Source organism: Pelobates fuscus, chromosome 5 (genome assembly GCF_036172605.1).
Source record: "Pelobates fuscus isolate aPelFus1 chromosome 5, aPelFus1.pri, whole genome shotgun sequence".
NCBI classification, from domain to species: domain Eukaryota; kingdom Metazoa; phylum Chordata; class Amphibia; order Anura; family Pelobatidae; genus Pelobates; species Pelobates fuscus.
Genome location: NC_086321.1, coordinates 256167579 through 256193813, shown reverse-complemented (window position 1 = coordinate 256193813; position 26235 = coordinate 256167579). Strand labels below are relative to the sequence as shown.

The 26235-nt window shown below is 43.0% G+C and overlaps 1 protein-coding gene across 1 annotated transcript in view; it reads left to right on the top strand.

The window, feature by feature from the left end:
- The window catches only part of SH3GL2 (SH3 domain containing GRB2 like 2, endophilin A1), a 224968-nt gene that overhangs the window by 178844 nt on the left and 19889 nt on the right, over positions 1–26235 (top strand). The window contains exons 3-5 of the mRNA XM_063457243.1: positions 5002–5074; positions 14535–14678; positions 20672–20805. Of these exons, the coding sequence (XP_063313313.1) occupies positions 5002–5074; positions 14535–14678; positions 20672–20805 (351 nt within the window). The remainder of the gene's footprint in view (positions 1–5001; positions 5075–14534; positions 14679–20671; positions 20806–26235) is intronic.

The window sequence follows — 26235 nt, the reverse complement described above, 5'->3', positions numbered from 1 at the left end:
TTTCTTCAATCGCTTTCTCTTCTCTCCCTCTCTCCCTCGCTTTCCTGTGGTCAAAACAATTTTTCCACAATTCTCACCTTCCTCCTGCTGCTTCATTCGGCATTCGAACGCCCATGTGCGGCGGGTGGGGGCCCTTAAGTTACAATGGGGGGGGGACCTATTGCCCACCCCTCGGCCCCCACCCATGAGCGGCGGGTGGGGGAAATAAGTTAAAATTGGGGGGGGATCTATTTTTCCCCCATTGTTACTTGGGCCCCCAATCACCACCCATGGGTGGGGGCTGGGGGGAGACAGTAGGTCCCCCCCTTTTACATTGTGCTCATGGGTGGGGGGACAATGGGCCCCCTCAATTGTCACTTAGGCTACCACCCGCTGCCCATTGGTGAGTGGGGAGATTTATTAACAATGAAACAGCTGTCCATGAGTGATTTATTGGCTTTGCATCTCTTCCTGAGTTGTTTCAAAGCTGTTGTATACAGCAAACACAAATTCCAAGGAATCCATGTTCAACAAAGAATCACATTTTTGACTCATTCCATTTTAAATTCATTTGCATATGCCCACCCAGAATCGCCTGCAGTAGTAACATCACTGCACATTTCAGATTTCTGTGGGAAAAGCAAGTCTGATGGCTTGACTGGTGTGTAGATCTGTGTTTATCCTTCCAACATGGCAATAATACCCAATATAACTGGGATTATCTGGATGTATCTGAAAGAGTCAAATGTAGTAAATTAGTAAACTCTCCTTCTATAGTAGTTGGTCTAGGTTAGGGCTTGTTTCCATCTGAATTTCAACATCGGATATGTATTCTGAACTACAAATTATTGCACATTTTTCAACTTCATTGCTATTTTTTAAGTTTGTACCACTAATAATGTCTACGGCAACTGAAAACAGAGATTGACTCTCTAATTTTATCTTTAGATTTCTGTGCCTTTCAATGATGTAGTCAAGTGTGTCGTCTCCTAGATATTATTATTATTATTATGATATTTATAAAGCGCCGTCAAATTCCGCAGCGCTTTACAATGGGTGGACGAACCGACATGTAGTTGTAACCAGACAAGTTGGACACACAGGAACAGAGGGGTTGAGGGCCCTGCTCAATGAGCTTACATGCTAGAGGGAGTGGGGTATAATGACACAAAAAGGTAAGGATAGTATTAGACTAGTGACAGTTGCAGAAGAGGAATCAGTTGGGAGCTATTAACAGTTTAATTGATACGCTTTTTTGAAGAAGTGGAGACTGGCTGAGCATCTAACGGAGGAGGGAAGCGAGTTCCACAGGAACGGTGCAGCCCTTGAGAAATCTTGAAGGCGAGCATCAGAGGTGGGAGTACGGACAGAAGATAGACGTAGGTCTTCAGCAGATCGTAAGGGCCTAGACGGGACATAATTGTGTATAAGGGAGGATAGATAGATGGGAGCAGCATTATGTAGAGATTTGAAAGCAAGAACCAGAATTTTAAATTAAGCTCTATATTTTATAGGAAGCTAATGTAGGGACTGACAGAAGGGTGAGGCATGGGAGGTGCGGGCGGACAGGAAGATGAGCCTCGCCGCCGCATTCATTATGGACTGTAACGGCGCAAGTTGGGAGCACAAAAGACCACTGAGAAGCGGATTACAGTAGTCAAGGCGAGAAAGGACAGTGGAATGGACCAACACCTTGGACATCTGTCAAATACAGACAAGTGGCACCTAAGCCATTTTTTGGACCCATTGACCGCAAGGTGAAGGGTGCCTAGGAGAAACCTGGTTTCCTGGGCTCTAATTCACCAAAATATGGGCAGAGAAATTACGTACAAGCCTGAGGTAATAGGGAATATGGATGTGGCAAAGGTGGTTAAAGAGATGGTCTTTTAAGGATTGGAATGACAGTAACATATTTAAGGCATGTCGGAAAGACACCAGAAAAGCGAGATGAATTGTGTGTTAAGGATAGAAAAATATCTGATGTTGCAGTGGAATGATATTAAAGGGACAGGGGTTTGGATGATATGAGAGGTGACATGCAGATATCTCCTGTTCAGTGAGCCAAGCCAAGACTGTCACCCCTGAGGGAGCAAACCAACAGGAGACCCGTGTAACCAAAACAGAATGTCATTCAAAGCTGATACCAGCAGGGGACACCTATCAATGTTAACTGAGGTTCATGAATAAAACAAAAATGGATTAACCTTTTTTTTTTATTCACAGCTGAAAGCTAGCAACAGGGGGAAATAACTGCCTTTTACTTTTTAACTATACTAATAATGAAGTAAAGCATTGTAGCAGAGTCTATAGTATAATTTGTAATGTAGTAATGGAGAGAACTGAAACACACTAATAGCCTACCAATAGAACTATAGGAAACAGCTGTAATTGTTTGCTGTGATAGTCACGGAGTGATATAATTTTTTATGTCAAACATCCGGAGACATAATTAAGGTCCTGTCAAAACCTTGGTACAAATAACCAGCAATAGCAAAAACAGCTCTCCTACTTTCATCATGACACCACGTTTCCCGCAGAGCCGTACAAAAGTACAGGTGCATCACAATAACACCTTTCTGCTGCATGTGGTATTTATAAGTAAGTGCACAAGCAAAATAATACTGCCCTGTACCATGTCATTAGCACTCCCACGCATCTAGCATGTGTGAGCCTGGTACCGCCTTCACCAAGTCTGATTGCAACGTGTTTCTGCCAGTAAGAAGGAAAACTAAGAATAAAGGGAACCTTTTGTGAATAGATTTTCTTTTTAGAACGATTTTAATGACATTTGTAGGCACCTGCTGGTTACCCATACTGCACTGCTCTAAATGCCACAATGTTATCAGAACACAGAGCTGTGAATGGTTAGACTGTAACAATCAATTAAATTAGGATACTTTGTGATGCTAGCTGCCACATGTATTCTTGGGTTCTTCAGAAAACCGCCATATAGGTTTGTGTGAGGTTGGTATTGGAAATACTTGACTTGTACATAAAGGAACGCAAATAATTATCGCAGAAGAACACTGAAATAGTTGGTCATCAGTAGAACAAACATCCTGTGACTTGAGTTGTGCAAGCAATATTAACTAACAATTCCTTTTTAATCAATTAAACTAATAAAAGAACAAATAAACTCTCTAACTGCAAAATCAATAAGATAACATATATGCACAGTATCTGAAATGTTTGATTTGAGGTTTTTTTAAAGTAACCTGCACATGCTGTACTGGCCACAAGGACAATTACAATTTATCATACAGCAGTCACCTAGCATCATCAATACACTTGGTTGTCTATAACTTTCATCCTGTGTTGTAATTGAAAAGCCTACAACAGTGTCAATTATCTTTTTTAATTTTTTTTTTCATTAACCTTGTGCTATTGACATGTCGAGCATGACAAGATTACTAAATCTCAAGTTAGCTCCTATTGTAACTCTATAACATTTACTATTCGCTTTGAAGACTGTTTCGATTGTGGACGAAAGTCAGAAATCTTTATTGATCAGTTGCTGATGCTGCATTGTAAGATGTAAACATTAAACTCTAAACACTGATTCCTAGCAATTAAAAAAAAAAAAATCTTTTCAATTTATTAGATTGTCTTGTAAATTGAAAAGTATGCATAGGTTCAGTCTTCCCCTCTGACCTGGGAAGAGTGCTATGATATATATTGTATTACATTAAATTTCATAAGAATTTTATTTAAAGGGACACTCCACTGCAGGTCCCCTCTCCCTCCCATCCCCGATCACTTACCTGAGACCACCGCCGATGTAGCTCGGCGGTGGTTTCGGGTCACCGCCACTCCTTCCCTTCCTTACGTCAGCCGGTGGGCGAGACTGATCCCGCTGGCCGGCCGGGGAGACCTAATGCGCATGCGCGGCAATGCCGTGCACGAGCATGAGAGCTCTCCATAGGAAAGCATTGAAAATGCTTTTCTATGGGGAATTGAGTGACGCTGAAGGTCCTCACACAACATGAGGACGTCCAGCGACGCTCTAGCACAAACCTGTGCTATAGACACGGAAGTGCCCTCTAGTGGCTGTCTAGTAGACAGCCACTAGAGGAGGAGTTAACCCTGCAAGGTAATTATTGCCGTTTATAAAAAACTGCAATAATTACACTTGCAGGGTTAAGGGTAGTGGGAGTTGGCACCCAGACCACTCCAATGGGCAGAAGTGGTCTGGGTGCCTGGAGTGTCCCTTTAACCACTCTGCTTCTGATGTAAGCAACGCTGATTGCAGTGCAAACAAGTCTTAAAGCGTACCTGTGACGGTACACACAAGTTAATTTAAAATGACCGTAATTCTGCTAACGCAATGTGTAGATAATTCTCCCCTCTAACACATATATAGATTTTTTTTTTTAAATAAATGTAGAAGATATGGTCCCTCCTCTTACTTGTAAATCAATTATTTTGCATACAGAGCTATATTGACAGCACAATATATGTGTTGACAAGTGGTTGATAATAATATTGCTGATGTGGTGAAAGCAGAAGCGAAATATCTGCTTTAGCAATATGATACCCCAGGGCATGGGCCATGGGTGCTTTGGAAACCCACATTTTGTTAAATTGTTTAATCTGTTTAACACAAAACTGGGGAATGGTGCCCAAAGACTACTGGCACCTACTGACAACCACTATACAGTCTTTAGTTGGTATGTTGCTTAGCGTGCCTCTTTAAAGTAAACCTATAATGACGGGTTCTGTTTGAAAAGCAAAACAGAACATTACAGGCAGTGACTGATGTATTATGAATGGAAAATAATATGTAGATTGGTTTTAATAATGAATCGTGGAGATATGTGGCAATTGATGTTATTATTATAGTAGAAAATAAGCTAGTAATCCGCAGATATACTAATGATGCCTTCTAAAGTGCAATATCAAAAAACATTTTTTACCAGCTTATGGCAAATTTTGAAGATCTTGTCCGTCATTTTAGAAAAAAAAATGGTTTTGCTTGTTATTGATTATATTTTGTTCTTTCCTCAACTTTTTTTTTTTTTGCAGAAAGTTGACGTGACGAGTAGGGCTGTGATGGAAATCATGACCAAGTCAATAGAGTACCTCCAGCCTAATCCAGGTAATGACATGTGCTAACAGTACACTTTAGCCCCTGCAAAAGAGATTATGTTTGTAAATAAGCAATGATGAAGAAGAGGAGATCAACTTACTACAGTTAAAAAAAAAAAATATGAATATTATCTCTGCTGCCATATGATGGGTGGTTCAGTGTTCCTCGAGAACCTCCAATACTACTTTCTGTACAAGAATAGTGATGTCCCGAACGGTTCGCTGGTGAATAGTTCCTGGCGAACATAGCGTGTTCGCGTTTGCCACGGCTGGCGAACATATGCGATGTTCGGTCCTCCCCCTATTTTTTTTTGTGGTCTATCAGCCAAATTTACTAATACTAAGTAAAAATGACTTAGTATTAGTAAATTGTGCCACTACTCGCAATACCGCGAGTAGGGGTATGTCTATTAAACAGTGAGCAGCCTGTAAAATGACAGAGCACTCTGATTGGGTGGATCAGAGTGCTCTGTGTCATTTTACACAGTGTGGGAAAGTTCTGTGGAATTTTCCCACGCTGTGTAATTTGACTCATAACTCTCTGATTGGTTACTTAATCCACCAATCAGAGTGTTATGAGTCAAATTACACAGCGTGGGAAAATTCTACAGAACTTTCCCACGCTGTGTAAAATGACACAGAGCACTCTGATTGGGTGGCTTGAAATCCACCCAATCAGAGTGCTCTGTGTCATTTTACACAGCGTGGGAAAGTTCTTTGGAATTTTCCCACGCTGTGTAAAATGACACAGAGCACTCTGATTGGCTTAAACCAACCAATCAGAGTGTTCTAAGCCTAATTGCAGGGCGTGGCAAGGCTTTATAAGCCTTGACCCGCCCTGCGGAGCTCAGTACGCGGCGTGCCCTCGAAGGGTGAACAAGGATTAATTTTTTTTGCGCTCGTTTTTTTTTTTTTTTTCAAAGTGCGACGGTTATATTGGCTTTTTATTTGGCCTTTTTGGGGGCTGAAGAAAGAAGATTTTAGAAAAAAGAAGACATCTAATGGTAAGTTTATTTTTTATCTATTTACAGGTTTTTAGCTTTATTGACTCCCCCCTCATTATTTTTAGGGTAAGGGGGGTAGGTAGGGGGATCATTTTTTTGGGGGGGAGGGGGTGATTAGGGGTTTGGGGACCCCTAGTCACCTGGGGGGGACAACATTTTCTTTAGGTCCCCCACCTGCCGCTCAGGGGTGGGGGCCGGGGGGAGGACAATAGGTCCCCCCTATTGTTATTTAGGGCCCCCACCCGCCGCTCAGGGGTGGGGGCCGGGGGGAGGACAATAGGTCCCCCCCATTGGTATTTAGGGCCCCCACCCGCCGCTCAGGGGTGGGGGCCGGGGGGTAGGACAATAGGTCCCCCCTATTGGTATTTAGGGCCCCCACCCGCCGCTCAGGGGTGGGGGCCAGGGGGGAGGACAATGGGTCCCCCCCTATTGGTATTTAGGGCCCCCACCCGCCGCTCAGGGGTGGGGGCCGGGGGGGAGGACATTAGGTCCCCCCCCAATTTGTGTTTAGGGCCCCCACCCACCGCTCAGGGGTGGGGGCCAGGGGAGGACGATAGGTCCCCCCTTATTCTTGTTTAGGGCCCCCAACCGCCGCTCAGGTACTCAAGCTTTAGCCTGCTCGCACGTTCTCCTATCGTTATAGGAGTAATTCCTATTCATTAACCCTTCAGTCTCCAGCTGATATGTTTTCTACCAATTAAGCTAAAACAAATCTCTGCAAGTTAATCACCATTACCTTCCCTTCATTGAATTATTGCTGCAATTCAATTGTATAAGATAGTCTAAGAATCCACTCACCAATACTGAAGTATTTAAAGATACAGTACCTATGTTTTCTTCAATCAAAATATTAAAGACACAGTATCAGTGAATTCTCTAGTGAACTGTCATCTCTTTATTTTCCTCAATATATCACATTCACATCTAATTAATCTGAAATCTGCAGTTGAGCTCCATCTTACTTTATGTGAACGTGACAGATTAATCCAGCCTTGTAATGGATCCAGCAGATTTCGATTCAAAATTTACTATGCTGAATCAAAGAGTCGATACACTTGCTCAAGGCATGCAAGATCTCCAGGTTACAAATGAACGGATTCTTACTTATGTCAGAGACTTACAAACCTACACTCCTCATACCGTTATGCACTCAGCCAGTGACCCTGCTGTCTGTAATCCCGAGAAGTTTTCTGGAGATAGATCAAAATACAGGGAGTTCCTTAATTCCTGCAAATTATTGATTGCTCTAAAACCTTGATCTTATCCCACTGAAAGATCTAAGGGTTGTTCAGTTATCTCCTTCCTAAGAGGTGAACCTATGGCCTGGGCCCACTCCTTCTTGGAAAATGATGATCCCATCTTAGACTCATTGGACGAGTTCTTTGAAGCTATGTCTCTCCTTTACGAAGATCCTAATAAACAGTCTACAGCTGATCTAACCATCCGAACCCTCCAGCAAAAACATAGACCTGTCGAAGATTACATAGCTGAGTTTAAGAGATGGGCAATAGAAACTCAATGGAACGATATAATCCTGCGCAACCAATTTCGAATTGGGTTATCCGAAGGAGTAAAGGATGAACTTTCTAGAACTGAACTTCCTGCTACATTAAACGCTCTTATTCAACTATCAATCAGTATTGACAGACGGCTTAGGGAAAGAAAGGCCGAAAAAGCTCTCTCAGGTTCATCATTTAGGAAACCAGCTGCTCCTCCAAAACCAGCTGAAAAACCTTCATCACCTAATCAACCTATGGCATACCATTTGCAAAAGAAGACAACCCAAGGTATTGCAAATGGGGTATTTTCCACCTTTTTAGTAGCCACTTAGTCAAAAACACTGGCCAAAGTTAGCGTTCATAATAGTTTTTTGCATTTTTAACACACAAACAAATCTAAATGCTAACTTTGGCCAGTGTTTGTGACTAAGTGGCTACTAAAAAAGACTGGACATACCCATATTGAATACTCTGGGTTGTCTACTTTAAAAAAAATATGTACATGTGAGATGTAATTCAGATATTTATGACCGATAACAGTGTTACAATGTCACTATTGATACATTTTCAAAATATATATTTTGAAACCGCAATTTCCTATTTGTACTTATAGCCCTATAACTTGCAAAAAAATAAATAGCATGTAAACACTGGGTGTTTTTAAACTCAGGACACAATTTTGAATCTGTTTAGCATTTTTTTTATTAGCTTTTGTAGACAAGTAAAATATTTTTCAAGTAAAAGTAAAAAAAGAAAAAAATAATTTTTACATTTTTCACCATATTTTTAAAGTAAATTTATATGACATGATACAAATAATTGTATGTAATTATTGTCCTGAAAAAAACAATATATGATTTGTATGGGAACAGTAAATGAGAGAGAGGAAAATTACAGCTAAACACAAACACCACAAAAGTGTTAAAACAGCTCTGGTCCTTAACGTAAAACATGGCCAAAACAGTCCGGTCCTGAAGGGGTTAAGAATTTCTCTGACTCTCCGAACGAACTGGTCTGGGTGCAGTATCCCTGTAACTCTGTGATGATAAACATTGCAGTTTTTGAGAAACTAATGTTTACATTGCAGAATTAAGTCCACCTCTGACAGCCAGTATGATCACCACTAGAGGTACTTCTACAGCACTGACCGAGTAAAACTGTCATATGGTGGAAGCCCCATGGGAAAGCATTGATTCGGTTCTTTCCTATGGACAGTTCTGCATGTGCATTCGGTCCCTCTATGAGGAGTGTTGGATTTGAGATCTGCGGAGAAGGCCATACTTTCTCTAGGATATTACAGGAGGTAGAGAGCTAAAAAAAAAAAAAAAAAGTAACTAAAATGATTATTAAAGTCAATTTTTACATTGGGGGAGGGGAATGGACACCTAGATAGGAGTAGGCGAGGGACTCTATATTGTTTGAAATACAGATTTGTGTTCCTTAAAGGGACACACCAGGCCCCCAGACCACTTCTGCTCATTGGAGTGGTCTGGGTGCCAACTCCCACTACTCCTAACCCTGCAAGTGTAATTATTGCAGTTTTTTATAAACTGCAATAATTACCTTGCAGAGTTAACTCCACCTCTAGTGGCTGTCTACTAGACACTAGACTAGAGGTCACTTCCTGATTTATAGCAAGGATTTTCCTTGCTAGAGCGTCGCTGGACGTCCTCACGCTGTGTGAGGACCTCCAGCGTCGCTCATTTCCCCTGCGTAGACTCACAAGACCAGAAGTGTGGTTAAGTCCGCACCTTCCTGGCTGCACGCGTTTACATCAAACTGTTACATAAAGGTCTCCATTTCAATTGATGATGCTCCAATGCTAATTTAGTATGGTGAAAAATATTTAAATGCATTTCTTGAGACATGGATGCAGGTAACAGTTTGAGAGTAGTGGTCTATGTAGTAAGAAGAGTCTTCATATAAAGATCTGGGAAATAAATAAGTCACCTTCCTGGATCCATGGCGGGTGGTTTATAGTTTAAATGTGGCCGAATGTCTGCATAAGGTGTGCTTAATGTGTATTGCCTGTCCTGAGGTAATAACGTAATATTGTCTAATGGGTTGTCCCTGTCTTTGTCAGAAAAGTTAGTTTTAAAAATTTGATGAAACTGTATATTTGGAGAAATTAACAAATATTATTGAGACGGTGAGAGAATTGGTCCCTGAAAGTTGTTAAAGAGAGTCAGGGCCGGATTAACATAGGGGCTGATGGAGCTGCAGCTCCAGGCCCAGGCCCATGGAATAGGCCCATTGGTTTAAAAAAAAAAAAAAAAAAAATTTTTACTTTTTTTTTTTTTTTTTTTTTTTACACACTACTCTTAGGGTTGCCAGGTATTTCTCATGTATTTCTTAGGGTTGGCAGGTATTTCTCAGAAGTATTTCTCAGGTATTTGAGGCTGCCTAGCCGGTGCCGGTATTGCAGTAATACCGGCAATACAAATGTCTGTCTCAGTATAAACATAGATTATTCTGCAATACCAGCGCCGGCCAGTAGGGGTCGCTGTTTGTGTGGAGAGAGGCAGTGAAAAGAAGTTACGGCATCTCCCTCCCTGCCTCTCTCTACTCACTGATCCACGGGGGAGCAGCTCTGCACAGAGAGTCCAGACAGCAGCTCCGAGACATGGGGACGCTGAGACATTGGGACACTGGGGAACATGGGGACCCTGAGCATGGACGTCCGCAGGGGCGGTGGGGGGGACATAATTGTAATGACATCCATGCTTGGCCCCTTTTTGACAGTGTCATTAAAGGGAAGGAGCATAGTAATTTTCACATAAAGCAAGGATGAATAGCGTTTTCACAACTATGGTGTCAGGAATATATGTTTGTATTCCTGACACTATAGTGTTCCTTTCATCAAATTACAGGAACATTATGGTCACCATAACAGCTTTATCTAAATGAAAATGCTGTGATGCAAGGAGGCCCCTGGGTGCTCTTTCTTTGAAGGAGTGAAACCGCTCTCAAATGGTTTACCCCCAAAGGCTTCCTTCAGCTCCAGATCTCCAGGTCGCTCAGTGGTATTTGACTTCTGAAACAGAGTGTCAGGAAGTGCAGATTGACGTTGGGCATGGGTGCCGCTGATTGACTAGAGTGGTCAGCTGACACTCTAAGCCAATCGCTAGTTCCCCACTTTACCCCCCCATTCGGACACCCATGACCCTGAGACACTAGGGACACAGTGGCCCCATGTCTCCCAGTGGCCCCTAGTCTGTGTCCCCATGTCTCCCAGCCACTGTCCCTAGTGGCTCAGTGGGCCCATGTCTCCCAGTGTCCCCATGTCTCTAAGTGTCCCCTAGTGTCCTAGTGACATCAGGACACTGGGAGACATGAGGACACAGACTCTAAGGGACACTGGGAGACATGGGGATACAAACACTAGGGGACACTGGGCGACATGGGGACACAGAGGCATGGAGACACAGGGAGACATGGGGACACTGGGCGACTTTGAGACATAGGAGACATGGCAGTGTCCCCATGTCTCCCAGCCAGTGTCCCTAGTATCTCAGTATCCCCATGTGTCCCTGGTGTCTCTAAGTGTCTGTAGTGTGCCAGTGTCCCTAGTGTCTCAGTGTTCCCTAGACTCCCAAAGTCCCCTAGTCTCCCAATGTCTCTGTGTCCCCATGTTTCCTAGTGTCTCAGTGTCCCCTAGTATAAAAGAAAAAATCTCAGGCACTCACTGTGATAGCTTTAGGCAGGTTTATTGGACACCACAACGTTTCGACCTGTACCCAGGTCTTTATCAAGTCTCCAATGTCCCCATCTATCAGTGTCCCCTATGTATCAGTGTCTCAGTGCCCCATGTCTCTCAGTGCCCCATGTCTCTCTGTGCCTGTAGTGTCTTTGTGCCCGTAGTGTCTCTGTGCCCGTAGTGTCTCTGTGCTTGTAGTGTCTCTGTGCCCATAGTGTCTCTGTGCCCGTAGTGTCTGTGTCCCCTAGTATAAAAGAAAAAATCTCAGGCACTCACTGTGATAGCTTTAAGCAGGTTTATTGGACACCGCAACATTTTGACCTGTACCCAGGTTTTTATCAAGTCTCCAGTGTCCCCTATATATCACAGTGTCTCAGTGCCCCATGTCTCCCCGTGTCCCCTCGTGTCTGACACTGGGAGACATGAGGACACAAACACTAAGGGACTGGGAGACATAGGGAGACAGACATTCCCCCTTTTTGTGTATGTTCGCCCTTTCGGCCGTTCTGGTTATGTGATTTGTGTCAGTAGCCCACCCTTTTACCGCATCCATAGATTTCCTGCTTTACTCGACACTGCTGTTAGGGGGTATGGGTTTACTTGAAAGATGAAAGCATGAGATTAGCAAAGGGTATGTGTTTTCTCATAGTTGCATCCTATGAGTTTCCCTACAGCATCATCTCCATCAGATACATGACGCTTAGGAGGTAGGACTGTTTTAGTGTTTTTGGTCAATAAGATTTTGTAATTAGGCCCATCATAATTATCAGCACCAGGCCCACTGGGCTCTTAATCCGGCCCTGAAGAGAGTAAAGTATTGGAACTCGAGTCAATACAGTCACCAAGATAGTGTATCCCAACCCTGGCCCAATTTTTATAGGGGTAACCTGCCAATCATTCCTGAAATAAAGGATAGGCCAAGAAATTTAAATTCTCATTGAATCTTGATAATTGTCACTAAAAACACATGCACAATCTGATCAGATTCCAGGTCTTACTAATGGTGTATAGGATGGGATTCTTCTTCTCTGAATGAAGGTCCTCGTATAGAGTGTGGAGTATTTGGGTTAGATGTATACCCAGAGAAAATTGTTGAGCTATATGAGACTGTGTAATCCAGTCCACAGCATGACCGTACTGACCGTAAATTGAGGAGATTGAGCACAAAACTGCCTTTTGGCTGCTGGAGTTATTTGTAACGTGATCTTGAAATGCTTATTGTTCCATAGGAAGGAGGATATTCTGTTCTCTGCATGGGGAAAATATTATAGGGAGGGACTGGAATATGTATTTAAATTTGAGTATAGGCAAGAATTTTTTTAAACCGTGTTCTACTTGTCAGTATTAATAGGAGTGATTTCCAAGCAGAAAAGTGCCTCTTAAGGTGAATAATAAGTATTGATAGGTTCAAGGTATGAAGAGAGAATAGTTTAAGTAAACATTTTCCCAGCTACTGAAGTCTGGGTTCCAAATTTGGCTGTGATAGTTCTGTTAGCAGCTTATAGGTGGCTTATCTAACTATGCCATATCTGTGGAGTATGCAAAGTGTATGTGGTAGGCAGGGCCGGCCTTAGGCATTTGGGCGCCCTGTGCAAAAAATCTTCACAGCGCCCCCCCTTCCCGTCCCCCCTCCCCCACTCCTTACCCCTTCCCACACACCCTGTCACACACACACACGCAGACAGTCCCACACACACACGCGCAGACAGTCTCACACACACACACGCGCAGACAGTCTCACACACACACGCGCAGACAGTCTCACACACACACGCGCAGACAGTCTCACACACACACGCGCAGACAGTCTCACACACACACGCGCAGACAGTCACACACACACACGCGCAGACAGTCTCACACACACACAGGCAAACAGACACACACACAGGCAGACAGCCACACACACACACACACAGTCAGACACACACACTCACTAACAGACAAACACACTCACAGACACACACTAACAGACACAGACACACACTAACAGACACAGACACACACTAACAGACACAGACACACACTAACAGACACAGACACACACTAACATACACAGACACACACTCACACACACACACACACTAACAGACACAGACACACACTAACACACACACACACACACTTACAGACACAGACACACACTAACAGACACAGACACACACTAACATACACAGACACACACACACTAACAGACACACACACTCGCCCACATTAACACATTTTTTTAAATTTATTTAGACACCCCCCCCAGCCTCCTTACCTTTGGGAATGCTGGGGGGGGGGGGGTCTCTTCCTCCCTGGTGGTCCAGTGGCTGCTGGGCTGGGCGGGCGGCGCTGGCGGGCGGCTGGCGAGGGAGCACTTCCTCTGAGCTGTTTGCTCAGCTCCCTCGCGCGCCGCAGAGTGAGGCTGGGAGCCGGAATATGACGTCATATTCCGGCTCCCAGCCTCACTCTGCGGTGCGCGAGGGAGCTGAGCATACAGCTCAGAGGAAGTGCTCCCTCGCCAGCCGCCCGCCAGCGCCGCCCGACCGCCCAGCAGCCCGGCATGTCTGTTAGCCACAAGGCTAACAAGACATTTGCCTTGGGCATTTGGGTGCGGCTTTTTTTGCCGCCCCCTGGAAAATGCCGCCCAAGGCAAATGTCTTGTTAGCATTGCGGCTAACAGACATGCCGTGTGAGCTATGCGGCCGCAGGGCGCCCCCTGCACCATGGCACCCTGTGCGGCCGCACAGCTCGCACACCCCTAAGGCCGGCCCTGGTGGTAGGTAGCCTGAGATGGTAGTGTGGTAATGGAGGATGTGTGCAATTGCTGGAATGGATATTGAGGGATTAGAAATATATGAAAGTACATTGCCACTAAAAACGGTAACTTTGATAAAATCAGAGCTTGGTTTTATGAAGCAATCTTACAGTAGGTTCTAAGGCTAGATTGAATAGCAATGGCAAAAGGGGGCAACAATGATTCTCTCCTTGTTCCATTATCATACAGTTTAAAATCTAAACCATTAGTGGTGATTTGGGCACTGATACAGACCTATAAAACAGTTTTAAAAAAGAAAAACAAAGAGACCAAAGAGTAGATATGTTAAATGGGGGCAGGCAAGCATTGGCATTCCAGATGTGCATTACATCTCCCAGAATGCTATTACAGCTACAATGTTGGCACAGTATTATGGTAGATGTCACCTACAACATCTGAAGTGTGGAAAGTAATGTTGGTTTGTTAATGAATGTTTGTTTTTCTTAACTCTGCTTTTTCATTCACAGCTTCCCGGGCTAAACTCAGCATGATCAATACAATGTCAAAAATTAGAGGCCAAGAAAAAGGACCTGGTTACCCTCAAGCTGAGGCTTTATTGGCAGAAGCAATGTTCAAGTTTGGCAAAGAAATTGGTGATGAGTCAAACTTTGGTAAATTGATTTGAGTTCTATTTCTGTTCCAGTTGTCACTAATTTCTTAAAGGGACACTGTAGTCACTATTACAATTTTATCTCTTTGAATTGATTATAGTGCCTGGAGTCCTCTGGCACTGTCCCTCCCTAAACCACTTTAGAGCAATTTAACCCTAAATACGGGTAGCTGGCCACTTTACAGTCTGGCCCTTTCTGGAGGTGTGGCTAAGGCAGAGATTTCACACTTCCTTGTAGTCATACCATCAGTTGAAGGTCTAAAAGGCTAAAACAGTCTACTGACACTCCCAGCCAATCACAGCTGCCCATTTCAGCTCAAGCTAGAACTTCCCTATTAGCCAAAGCAGCACAGAGGGAATGGGCTGCTCTGGACTCTCATTTAGCAATAAAACGCAAACATTAAAAACTGTTTAATGATGAATGAAATGATGGTACGAGGGGACTCAAGACACTATAACCAGTTTAATAAGATGAAGCAGACACAGTGCCTTCAGTGTCCCTTTAATATTTGATGGGTATGTGAGTTTCACAACATTAAACTTGCGGTAATATGTATTTAAATATTGTAATGAGGGTTTAGAAACACATTTTAATATTAAATAAAAATAAAACACTATAATTGATTCATTAAACACTAAATTATAGTAAACCAAAATGCCAAAGTTGGGGTAACTAGCCAAGCTGTACATATAGTTGAGTCTGATAATTTTTTTCTAGACTAAATATTTTTGCCTACATTTTACATTTGTTTTCAATTCCCTAAAATTATGTGTTTACTGAATGTCACACATTGTACTTAATCTGTCAGTGGCCTTGAAAAAAAATAAAAATATATATATATATATATATTTCTTTTTACAAACTCTCCATAGATAAATTTGTGCTTATATGGTAGTGCCTGGGTGGGAGGAGAGTGGTTAGGTAGATATACTTACCATAACCAGGGCCGGATTAAGAGCACACTGGGCCTGGTGCTGACAATTATGATAGGCCTAATTACAGAATCTTATTGACCAAAAACACTAAAACAGTCATACCTCCCAAGCGTCATGTATCTGATGGAGAAAAACTCATAGGATGCGGCTATAAGAAAACACATACTCTAAGCTAATCTCTCTCTAATTTATGCTTTCATCTTTCAAGTAAATCCATAACCCCTAACAGCAGTGTCCAGTGAAGCAGGAAGTCAATGGGCGGGGTAAAAGGGTGGGCCATTGGTGCAAATCACGTGACCAGACCTGCTAAAAGGGGAGAACATGCCCAAAAAGGGGGCATGTCTGTCCAAAGAATTTGAAGGACAGCCTGGCATGAATGCATGTCAGGCTGCCCGCCAATCCTGCAGGCTGTCCAACTAAGGGCATACTATGCAGGCAGCACCCTGAGCTTGACATAAATGTGTCTAATGATGCGTTCACTCCATGCTTTCTAAGGACTGTCCCCTAGCACTCACATGTCCACTTGTCTCCTTACTTTCTTACTAGCAGGCAGAAGTTCCTGGTATATAGTCTGGGACAGAGAAAAGGTGTATGTAGTGAGTGTAGAAGAAAGGGGACATGCCACAGTGTTAAAAGAGACAAGCGTCTGCATTACCTAAACTAATTTTATTGTCAGCCAGTCCACACAAGTTTTGTTCCCATACATCCCTCTTAAGCTTCCAAACTTAAAGGGACACTATAGTCACCATAACAACTACAGCTTATTGTATTTGTTCTGGTAAGTAGAATCATTCCATTCAGGCCTTTTGCAGTAAACACTGTCTTTTCAGAGAAAATAACTCCACTGGCCACTCCTTAGATGGCTGCTAGAGGTGCTTCCTGGGACAGTACTGCCTAGTGTGCAGCACTGTCATTCAGTGTCTCCACCCTCTGCATGCAGACACTGAACTTTCCTCATACAGATGCATTGATTCAATTTATCTTTATGAGGAGATGCTGATTGGCCAGGGCTTGTGCTGGCTCTGCCCCTGATCTGCCTAGTTGACAGTCTCAGCCAATCCTATGGGGAAGTATTGTAATTTGCTCAGACCACCACTTCTGATGATGTCAGCAGACAGTCAGTTCAGCGGCAGAGCCAGCAGCTGCAGACTTGAATACAAGTTATATTTTACTATACTTAGGGAGGCAAGAAGGGGCCAGGGTGGTGGTTTTAACATAATAGGGTCAGAAATACATGATTGTGTTCCTGACCCTATAGTGCTCCTTTAAGCAAGAGTATGTGAAGAGTAGTTAGGGTTGCCACCTTTCTTGGAAAAAAAAATACTAGCCTTAATCATTTGTATAATCACAAGGAGTGACATCAGAGAAAATTCTGTAAAATCACCAACAAACTACTCACAGTTTGATTCTGCTGTATAGATGGATTGCTCCCAGTGTCTCAGTCTCGCAAGTCACCCAGTGTCTCAGTGTCCCTATGTATCACAGTGTCAGTGTCCCCATGTCGCCCAGTCCCCTAGTCTCCCAGTGTCTCAGTGTCCCCATTTCTCCCAGTGTCCCAATGTCTCAGTGTGTCCCCATGTCACTAGGATACTGGGGACACAGTGAGACATGGGGACACTGAGAGACATGGGGACACTGAGAGACCCAGGGACACTGAGAAACCGGGGGACACAGAGACATGGGGACACTGGGAGACATGGTGACACTGAAATATTTGGGGAAACTGGGAGAAATGGGGACACTGAGACCCTAGGGACACAGACACTGGGAGATATGGGGACACTGAAACATTTGGGGACACTAAGACACTAGGGACACAGAGACATGGGAACACAGACGACACTGGTAGACTAGGGGACACTGGGAGACTAGGGGACACTGGGGGCACTGGCTGGGAGACAGACACTTGGGGACACTGGGAGACATGGGGACAGTTGTGGACATAGACATGGGGACACTGGGACATATAGGGACACTGGGAGACATGGGGACACTAGGCACACTGAGACACTAGGAACACAGACACTGGGAGACATGGGGACACTGAACCATTTGGGGACACTAAGACACTAGGGGCACAGAGACATGGGGACACTGGGAGACTAGGTGACACTGGGAGACTAGGGGACACTGGCTGGGAGACAGACACTTGGGGACACTGGGAGACATGGGGACAGTTGTGGACATAGACATGGGGACACTGGGACATATAAGGACACTGGGACACATGGGGACACTAGGCACACTGAGAGACATGGGACACAGACACTGGGAGACTTGGGGACACTGAGACACTAGCAACACTGGATGGTGGACATGGGGACACTGGGAGAAATGGGGACATAGTGTCTCTGTGTCCCAATGTCTCCCAATGTCCCTATGTCTCACAGCATCCCCATGTGTCTCAGCATCCCCATGTGTCTCAGCATCCCCATGTGTCCCAGTGTCCCCAGTGTCTCAGTGTCCCCATGTTTTCCAGTGTCCCCAATTGTCTCGGTGTTTCTAGGTCTCCCAGTGTCTGTGTCCCCATGTGTCCTAGTGTCTCAGTGTCCCCTAGTGTCTGTGTCCCCATTTGTCCCCTAGTGTCTGTGTCCCCTAGTGTCTCAGTGTCCCCATATGTCACCTAGTGTCTCAGTGTCCCCTAGTGTCTCAGTGTCTACATGTGTCCCCTAGTGTCTCAGTGTCCCCATGTGTCCCTGCTGCCTTTCCCCCCATCCCTCTCTTACCTGAGCTGTAGAGCTGCTGTCTGGACTCTGTGCTGTGTTGCTGCTCCCCCACGGATCAGTAAGTAGTAGAGAGAGGCAGGGATATGCTGTAACTTCCTATCCCTGCCTCTCTCCACACACAGTGACCCCTACTGGCCGGTGCTGGTATTGCAGAGTAATCTCCATTTATTCCTAGAAAAATACCTGCATTTGTATTGCCGGTATTGCTGCAATACTGGCACGGCCAGGCAGCCTCAAATACCAGTCAGGTGGAAAACCAGTAAAATACCAGTCAGGTGGCAAACCTAAGAGTAGTGTGTAAAAAAAAAAAAAAAAAAAAAAAAATTTTTTTTTTTTTTTTTTAAATGGGCCTATTCCATGGGCCTGGGCCTGGAGCTGCAGCTCCATCAGCCCCTATGTTAATCCGGCCCTGACCATAACCTCTCCTTAGACCTCCTTAGAAGGGGAAATGGTGGTCATTTGGTAAGTAGCAAGATGTGGTTGCTGAAGCTGTTTGTCTTTCAACACATTTTGCTGAAAATCATCTCATTCATAACACAAAACACATCACACAGATCTCCCAGTGTCTCTTCCACTGTTCAAAACACTCTGCAAAATCATTTGTTGGAAGCGGCAACCTCATCGTATTTACCTGAATATTATCTACAATCTGAAATCTCTTCCCTTTCACAGGTGATTTTAGTTTTGGGAAAAGCCAGAATTCGCAGGGTGCTAAATCTTTCAACAGATTTGTAACCATATTTGAAGCGTTTGTGCAACACTTTTATTTGAACTGCACTGATTGCCTTTTGAATCATCTGAATAGTTTCAGCGCAGGAATGTTCAAGCTTAACATAACATTTGATGCAGATTTGTTGCTCTATTTGCTCAGGCATTTTGAATGCAACAGCCACACAGTACACATGCTCACTCAACAGCCCACTGACTAGTACAGGGAAGTTTTTATTGTGTAGACATGCACATTCCCATCCACTCCTCTTGGTTACCAGGTTACATAGTTATATTCAAAACAAACAGAATATAGGCGCTCACTATAGTGTAACAGGTGATATTAGATGGGCAGCAGTGATCAGCACAAGGATTCCCCACCTTATGAGAGAACAATAGTGAACAACAATAAAAGAAAACCGCGCCCTTATTATTATACGGACATACGTACTCAAGTCCTTTTGGCCTTACAATTTCAACGGTATACCTCAAAAAAAAGAGAAATATACAAAATAATAGTGTAACCCTGTGAGTAATCTGAGAGTGAAAAATAAATATATGGTTATACACTCACATTTGGCAGAGCTAAATACAGAGCTCTGCTGTTTTAGCACGTAGACGGAATAATCCCCGTCCTAGGATATATGTGAAGTAGTCAGCGTCTTGATGGTCTCAAATAGAAAAAACAGACAGGAATATCCACATAGTGTAGTAAGTACCAATATTAGTATGGGTGATAAGTGAATAAAATACGATACCTTTTATTCACTTATCACCCATACTAATATTGGTACTTACTACACTATGTGGATATTCCTGTCTGTTTTTTCTATTTGAGACCATCAAGACGCTGACTACTTCACATATATCCTAGGACGGGGATTATTCCGTCTACGCGCTAAAACAGCAGAGCTCTGTATTTAGCTCTGCCAAATGTGAGTGTATAACCATATATTTATTTTTCACTCTCAGATTACTCACAGGGTTACACTATTATTTTGTATATTTCTCTTTTTTTTGAGGTATACCGTTGAAATTGTAAGGCCAAAAGGACTTGAGTACGTATGTCCGTATCATAATAAGGGCGCGGTTTTCTTTTATTGTTGTTTACATAGTTATATTAACAATGGCTGTACTTCTTACAGAAACACATCATATTGCCTAGTCAATACATCCATACACACATACTGCCTAATACATCCATGCATCCATACATACTGCCTAATGCAAAGATCCATACACACATTACCCAATTGAGATATATATATATATATATACACATTTACATTGAATGCATCATTATTGCTGTGATAAATGATGTATTCAGTGGATTTGTTGGGATTGAAACTATAATAATGGTGGGATGTATTTTCTTATTTTTTATGGTGGGCTTTATTAATTTACAGTGAACTCGTCTGACAGGTTCACTTGAACTATTATACTAAAAAATAAATACATTTCATTATGGCAGCGTACCAATTTATGTCAATAGAATATCAGGTTTTTTATTAATAAAAATGGTCTGTGCATCCATACAGATCTACATAAAACAATGCTAGCGGTACTACTTGGATTTTTATATATTTGTGTCTGATTTCTTCCTAAAGTTATCTATCCCCCACAGGCCCAGCTCTGGTTGACGTGGGAGAAAGTATGCGGGAGCTTTCTGATATCAAAGACTGCTTGGACATTGATGTGAAGCAAAACTTCATAGATCCACTTCAAAACCTACATGACAAAGATCTAAAGGAAATTCAGGTACACATTCCAAAATTTGCTGTTTTGCTTATACAGTTTGTGGAAGGCGGTACTTTCTGTAAGGAGCTCATTATTTAGTCCAGTCCCTATATTTCATTCTACAAAACGGCAAAAACACAGGCAAGTACAAATCTCCATTTCAAGTGCTGTAAGTGAAATCACCAATCCTTCAGTTTCTGCATGTGTTATTATGTCCTTTGTATAACTAATTTTATTGGAAACAATGCACTCTTTAATGCATGGACCCCCAGCATGGGGTCTCCATTCAAAGCATAGGTGATCCTGCCCTGGCATCTCTGTGAGGAAATTGCGTAATACCTCGCATAAATTAACGATCTCCCAGACACAGAGAGCCTAACGTAAAAAAATACCACCAAAAACACAAAGAACTGGTCCCAAACCCCCACATACATCCCCAGTTGGCTCTGATCCAAGCACTGTTGGCAAAAACAGTGCTCGGATCCATGCAGAATTCCCAATTCACCACCGGGATGAATATTTGACTGGCTGCTATCAAAGTCCTGGCCGAAAACCGTTCCACAGCGGTTGTGTCTTTTGAAGGGTCAAATCTCAGGAGAGCCTATGAACTGAAAGGGTGGAACTCCCCCTGGCCCTCAGGGAGTGATTGTTCGACTTAGTCTCTTGTACCTCCCCTCCAACTAGTGCTCTCCTAGCTGGTGGGGAAGTGAGCAAAACAGAGGTTGAAGTTAACAGGTGATGTTGGTAACCACTGGTGAGCAGTAGTTCCAGAGAAATATGGCTATGCCCTGCTGAAGTCCTCGTGGTACTCTCTGGCTCTACTGAATTGCTTGCAGGCCCGGGAGAGAGGCACTCTTTAGGGTTTAGCATGGAGAGGTAGGCAGTGAGAGCCAGGGGTAGTGATATGGTTTTGGGGAGGATTTGAGGGATAGAATCAGTCTGCCATAGGGTCCCTCCCCCAGCTGCTACTGTAGCCCCTAACACATTCACTTGTTTTTACCTTTAAAAAGGACACTCCAGGCCCCTGTTGCACTTTAGCTCGCTTTTTTATTTTACAAAAATGCAGATTTCAAGATTTTTTTTCTTAGAAATTAACCTTGTAACGTCGTTTGGCTTTCAAGCAGACAATTTTTTCAGTTACGTCTTGGTTGTTTAAGAAGCAGAACTGAAGCTGGATAATGCAGTGTGCAGTTGAAGTAAAGTGCTCCAGCCCGAAATCGCTTGGCTCCCTATTCACAAAACATACCTAATTTTCTCAAGCCATTTTTATAAATGGGGAGCCAAAGGGCTGGTGCAAGGATTTTTACCACCCTAGGCAAAACCTCATTACACCACGCCCTTGGCTAAGTTGGCTTTGCCCCCTCACTAAGCCCAAATATTTCAAAAACTGAAGATCCTAGATTTTAATTATAAACCTTTTCCTATATGCAAAACCTAACATAGCAGCATTGCACATGTATCAAATGGCAACTAGAGTCTCAAAAATCCAATAAAAATTACAATCTAAAAAAAAAATATAAAACATCATATCCAATGGTAATTTGAAATATGATTTTCCACATAACATGACACTATAGAAGTGCTGCACCTTGTAAAGAAAAGCTAAAGATACAGGTTTTGGCTTCTCTAAAACACACACAAGAACAGTACACAGTGCAAAAAATGTATATGTGGGACAGCACCATTAAACACAAACATTCCAATCTTTCTAACCTCTATTCAAAAAAAATATGGGTCAAACTATAAACAAAAAAAAAGTACAAAAGAGCAAATTATAATAAAAGTACAATGAAAAACAAGGTATAACTAAATACAATCAATAATGCAAGTGCCAATTTTTTTATATATCTGAGCTGTTCAAGTATTATTTCACTAAGGCTATAGGGTCTACACAAAAATTTACCTTTCTGGGGGCGGAGCCTGGCCAGCTTCCTGACTAGACGCGTGTTCATTGGGCTCCCACAGCCAAACTCGACTAATCGCAAATACAGCCTTTTATCTCAACAAGGTTACCTTACCTGAGCTCAGCAAGCCCTAACGAACCTCCTGATATCTCTCTCAAGAGAAACGGTGCAAGGAAGCCCGAGATGACTGATCGCGGCCTGCGGGCGCTGGAACTGGGGAGAGACGGCCGCTCTCCTCGTCCTCTCGCTGGCGGCTCAGAAGACATGACCCCCCCCCCAACCCGTACCGGTGGGGGTAATCCCGGTTCAATCCTGGGAGAAAGCCTGGCTATGCAAGGGGCAAGCGACAAACCCATACAGACAACCTGCAGTGTCAGAGCCGAACACAATGGCGGACGCCACGTGTACACCAAGCGACTGTGAGGGAGAACTCGATATCCTGGCACGGCTAGAACGCACATTTGCGGCCTTCTGGAGGAAACTAGCACGTAGGATGAAACAAGTTCAGCCTCCCGCAGCAGATGTGAACCTGCCTGAAGTGCCATCACCTAGCTCCCGACACCGGCAAGCAACCCCCAAGCCGAAGAGCACTGACAAACGGCGCCGGAAAATTCGTCACCACCCACCTCCTCACGGGGCTACTCGACCGCGTGGAGCGAAGAATAGAAACCCCCACACAAGACAGTCAAGACAGTGGCAGTACCACGCCAGAATGCATGCTTCACCTGAGGTACCGAGGGGACCCCTACCAGCGACACAACCTGCCGACCCTTAGTAAGCTGGGGCAGCCTGCAGCACTCATCTTGGCTACGGGACTCTGTATACCCTCTGGCGGGCATAGGTTAAAAATGTCTTACCCACAAGGACATAATGGCCATTTACCTTACCCACTGTAAAACAAGGTATATGGCATACAATCTACACACAAAACAGATGCTATCCTGCCCTATGTGATGCATATTTTCGTTTTATCCAGTAGACACAAGTATACCTCTCTCATAATACCTACTGTACTTCTTACTGCATGCCTCCCATCTTCGTGCTACATAACATTTGAATGTACACACTGGGGTATAGGTTACTGCACCACAAGAAATGCTTAATATAAACACCATGAGCAGCACTTTCACCACTCATACCACACCTATGCCTATATGTTGTAACATACTGCCTGGATCACACATATAGTGAGCTGCATACTATGCTACGATTCAGACTCCTGTCTGACTGCACACAGCAGTTCTATGCTCACCATATCTAATCGTATGCCTCCGACCTCCTTAAGACTAACTATACACAAACTAACGCATAGCTGATCTCGCAAAACAAACTAATGTTCATAGCCTGGGCCTTAATCCCATAACACGCGGAAACTCCACATAGCGCACTAATCACCACCTCATGCAGATTAAGCCTCTAACTTTGCTTGTTTATATTGTTGGAACCTACAATTCATCATGTATATACAGCCTGACTATAACTACACCTAAAAAATGTGCCATGACATTAATGCCACATAAATGTACAACTGTATTATCACTCTGCTTACATACGCCATTGTGGCATAGTAAAAAAAATTTTTTACCTTTCTTACTTTATAATCTGCAAAGTCAATCTCTTGAGCAATGGCATTCTCAATAGACAGCATGGCAAGACCCACAAGCCGTTCTTGCAACATTTAAGAACACAGGTAATATTTAATGTTTTTCTGTTTTGAGAAGCTTCTTTCACTTGAAGCCACTGTGATAGGGAGTGTCAACATTACGCAAAGTGCTCATGCTACATTTGAAGCAAAACTATTCCTGACTTGCATAACCTGGAACCTCAATTGGTGTCATGCTTGGTGATACAACAGGAGCCAAGACTATAAGCTCTTCACAAAGCTGCATTCTATAAATATCTTTATCCTTGGACTTTACATCAGTTAACACTTCTTGTAACTTCATAGAGCTCTTCAAAGGTGCTCCCTATCCATGTCTTTAGGTTTCCTCATGTTGTAGAAAAACTGAAAATAGTTGCTATGATCTTTTAAGCTGTTCAAATCTCCCCTGAACATGTCTGATTGGCGACGTCCAACATAGTGTTCTATTCACTCAACTGGTTTTCTCGATCTTGGATCGGATCATATTGTCCCTCGCAGGAAAAAAGTAACTTATTATGTTAATGCATTGAAGAAGGCAATACAGGATCAACTTCCATGTGCAATGCCATCATTCGTACTTCTGTGAGTAACTCCTCAGACCGGTACGTTTCCAAGTAGGTCTTACTAGGTTCTAAAACTTCCACAACATCTGGCAAGTAAATTGTTTGACTCTGAAGAAGTTTGACAGTAATGTGGTTTAACATATTAAGTTGTATTACTCAAGTAAGCAAACACAAAAACGTAAAGTTGTTCAGCTCTTGACTGCATCATTTATTGCAAGAATAGCAAATCTTGCATCTTCTTCAGTTTCCATGAGTGAGTCATACATTTCAGCTATTTTGAATCTAAAAGGACAAATGGCATAAATTCTGCTAGACCATCTTTTATTTGGTAGTGGCTTCACCCCAGCCTACTGATTAGCTTCTTTAAGATGGCCCATTGATTTGTTGAGTCAGACCAAAAAAAAATGAGGTTTAAAGAATATGCACTGCAAGAAACATAGAATGCCAGTGAATTCAAATCATTGATTCTTTTATGAACACCAGAGTGCATGCCTTTCACGTTAGACTCTTTGTCATACCTTTTGGCCTCTCATATCCCTTAATGGTATGTTAAGTGGCTCAAGCTCTGCTCTTCACGAGTTGAACAATAAACTGGAATGACTCAAGAAACCTCTGATTTTTTTACTTCAGGGTTTGCTGTTGGTGAGTCTACATGTGTGGTTGACACAAACCTAACAATGATGGTCTTCTGTTCCACAAGAGCATTATCTGGGGTCTAGTCAAGAATAATGGAATATTTATTTTTTTATATTAGTAGCATAATCCGTCTTGTTATTTCTTTGGAAATAGAGCCAATTGATATTTTGGATATCCTTTCCCAGATAATGACAATGAATTTCAGAATTTATTTTTTTATTTTTTTTAAAGTGATTTTGCATCACAGTATCAAATCTGGTCAGCATTTCCAGGTGTTGCACATAATTACCATTGTTTTAACTGTAAAGTGTATTGTTGCTTCCTCTGAAAGCCAAGCATTGTTTACCGAGATATTGGGCACTGCCTACAAGGTGCTAAAGAACACATTTCCAGTGCTTTGCTTCTGCGGTTAGTAATCTCTGGTAAGCCCAGTCAATTGTTCTTCCTGATCCAAGCCTTATCAATAATTCATTCCACCTTCCCATAGATGCAAGATGATTTGCAGACTGTTTGAGTCCTGTCAAAATATGAGATATATTTTTCCAGTCACTGACATCTCCAGCAGTTAGACAAACAATTTGCAACAAAAAAAAAAACACTTTGTTTAGCTTGATAGAGTAAGTTAGCCAATATCTTTTCTCCATTTCCAAGGCGGCATTTGTAATTGACTGCTGTAAAAATGTCTCTTAGATGCATCTATGGGAAA